General features: G+C 50.1%; 1 protein-coding gene across 1 annotated transcript in view; it reads right to left on the bottom strand.

Moving 5' to 3' along the window:
• Positions 1 to 256: 256 nt before the first annotated feature.
• LOC116218987 (breast cancer anti-estrogen resistance protein 3 homolog) overlaps positions 257 to 2,939 on the bottom strand; it is a 10,177-nt gene continuing 7,494 nt past the window's right edge. The window contains exons 9-10 of the mRNA XM_042703459.1: positions 1,745 to 1,936; positions 257 to 922 (exon numbers count right to left, since the gene is read on the bottom strand). Of these exons, the coding sequence (XP_042559393.1) occupies positions 741 to 922; positions 1,745 to 1,936 (374 nt within the window). The 3' untranslated portion in view covers positions 257 to 740. The remainder of the gene's footprint in view (positions 923 to 1,744; positions 1,937 to 2,939) is intronic.

Genomic DNA, 2,939 nt, shown 5'->3' with positions numbered 1-2,939 from the left:
ATCTCACGATCGTTGTGCTGAATGCCAAAAACACTGCACTGTGAAGACCTGGGGACCTGAATAGATTACATGAATGGCACGAGAGGCATGACACATTTGTCATTCTCCTCCCCAACTTCTGTGTCGAATCCCATTTATGATATACGAAATGCCTGAATCTAATTTATACTGCACTTACTCAGTACTCAGCACTTTACACAGCAATTTCTCAAGCTGGTCAAAAAGCTACTAGGCTGTGTGTCCACAAGTCTGCTTATCTGATTCCTGATCTCCTCAACACAGGGCTCATTCATCTCCCCTCCCCTTGTTTCGTCCAGAGCACTGATCTATAAACAATGGGATGGCCATCGAGAGATGGAAAAGATACATACATCATCATTCTCTCTTACGTTATTTGACAAAAGGCGATGAGCACACATGTTCGTTAAGGGTACAGTGTGAAGGACAAGAAGCCATTTAGCTCTGGTATCACTGCTGCCCAGACTGTAGGAATAGTTTATGCCCTGCGGCCACTGATTCCAGCGCAGAGATGCTGCTCTGGCTTCGGCTCGTATGGCAAGGTGTGGCCTGGTATTGCTGAACCCAAATCAGTTTGAATGGCTTTGTGGCAACAGCAACAGTCCAAAGAAAGATCCAGAAAGATCCAGAAAGATCCACACGATCCAAAATGATCAAGCTGGGGCCACACCAGCCGAGAAGTATGAAGGTCAAGGTCACAGTGTAAGGTCAGGGGCTAAAGTTCACAGGGTGTCAGTGGGGACCTCGAGTGGTTCCAGCTTGCTGGAGAGAACGGTGAGGATCTTGTCGAACTTCTCGTAGCGTTCCTGGCGGTCCGCCTCGGCTCCGGACTGACCCCAGAACAAACGCAGAGCAAACTCCGTTCGGAACGCCTCCCGGAGCTCTGGGATTGGCTCCCAGCCGGCTGTGAGAGAGAGAGATCGTCAGGTGGTTTGGCCAGTCAAATATGACTAAATAGCTGAGGTAAGGTGAGGCATGCATGTATGTGTGTGTGTCTGTGTGTGGGTGTGTGTGCCTGTATGTGTGTGTGTGTGTGTGTGTGTGTGTGCGCCTGTATGTGTGTGTGTGTGTGTGTGTGTGTGTGTTACCTGACAGCAGGCTATGTGTGTGAGTGTGTATGTGTGCGTGTGTGTTACCTGACAGCAGGCTGTGTGCGTGTGTGTGTGTGTGTGTGTGTGTGTTACCTGACAGCAGGCTGTGTGCGTGTGCGTGTATATGTGTGTGTCTGTGTTACCTGACAGCAGGCTGTGTGCGTGTTTGTGTATATATGTATGTGTGTGTGTGTGTTACCTGACAGCAGGCTGTGTGTATATGTGTGTGTGTGTGTGTGTGTGTTACCTGAGAGCAGGCTGTGTGCGTGTGTGTATATGTGTGTGTGTGTGTGTGTTACCTGAGAGCAGGCTGTGTGCGTGTGTGTATGTGTGTGTGTGTGTGTGTATGTGTGTGTGTGTGTGTTACCTGACAGCAGGCTGTGTGCGTGTGTGTGTATATGTGTGTGTGTGTGTGTGTTACCTGAGAGCAGGCTGTGTGCGTGTGTATATATGTGTGTGTGTGTGTGTGTTACCTGAGAGCAGGCTGTGTGTGTGTGTGTATATGTGTGTGTGTGTGTGTGTTACCTGAGAGCAGGCTGTGTGTGTGTGTGTATATGTGTGTGTGTGTGTGTGTGTGTTACCTGAGAGCAGGCTGTGTGCGTGTGTGTGTATATGTGTGTGTGTGTGTGTGTTACCTGAGAGCAGGCTGTGTGCGTGCTGCTGGTACTCTGCTGCCTGCAGGGCTGCTGTGCGGGCCGCCTGTAGGGTGCTGTAGAGCAGGAGGCAGCCTCTCTCTGGGTCAGTGTGCTCCTCAAACTCCTCCCCCTCCATCAGACGCAGCAGCGGAACTATGTGAGGCACGGCCACAGGACCAGAGACCACCGAGTCTAAACACACACACACACACACACACACGGACGGACGGCAGAGACATATTATACACCCACACACACACACACACACACACACGGCAGAGACATTTTATACACCCACACAGCAGAGATTAAGACATTTTAAACACCCACACACACACACGGCAGAGATTAAGGCATTTTATACACCCATACACACACATAAACAACTATGACATATAATGCGCTATTGCCACGGCTCTCCACACCACACTTACACACGTGGAACAGAGAGGGAATTACGCCAGGCTGCTCTTCATAGACTTCAGCTCTGCTTTCAACACGATCATACCAAGCAGACTGGTCACCAAACTAATGGACTTAGGGCTCTCACAGCAAATCTGCTACTGGATCAGAAATTTCCTGACAGACCGCTCCCAGAGGGTTAGAGTAGGATCCCATCTCTCCTCAGCTCTCAGCATCAGCATCGGCTCACCGCAGGGCTGCGTGTTGAGCCCCCTACTCTACACCATCTATACCCATGACTGCACTCCCACCCACCCGAGCAATGCCATCATTAAGTTTGCAGATGATACAACCGTGGTGGGGCTCATCTCAGGAGGAGATGAGACTGCATACAGGGAGGAGGTGCAAAGGCTGTCGACATGGTGCACCTTGAACAATCTTGTCCTCAACACCTCCAAGACAAAAGAGCTGATAGTCGACTATAGGAGGAATAAATCGGACATGCAGCCTATTGCCATCAATGGGGAGAGAGTGGAGAGGGTATCAGACTTCAGCTTCCTGGGCACTCACATCGAGCAGGACCTTTCCTGGACCAGAAACACCATTGCACTGCTGAAAAAGGCACAACAGAGGCTGTATTTCCTGAGGTTACTCAGGAAGAACAAATTAAAAAAGAAACTGTTAGTGTCCTTTTACTGCTGCTCTGTGGAGTCAGTGCTAAGCTATGGCATCTCGCTGTGGTTTGCCAGCTGCACGGCAGCAGAAAGAAAGGTACTCCAGAGGGTCATTAACA

Source organism: Clupea harengus, chromosome 24 (genome assembly GCF_900700415.2).
Source record: "Clupea harengus chromosome 24, Ch_v2.0.2, whole genome shotgun sequence".
Taxonomy (NCBI): Eukaryota; Metazoa; Chordata; class Actinopteri; order Clupeiformes; family Clupeidae; genus Clupea; species Clupea harengus.
This window is presented reverse-complemented; position numbering and strand designations above follow the sequence as displayed.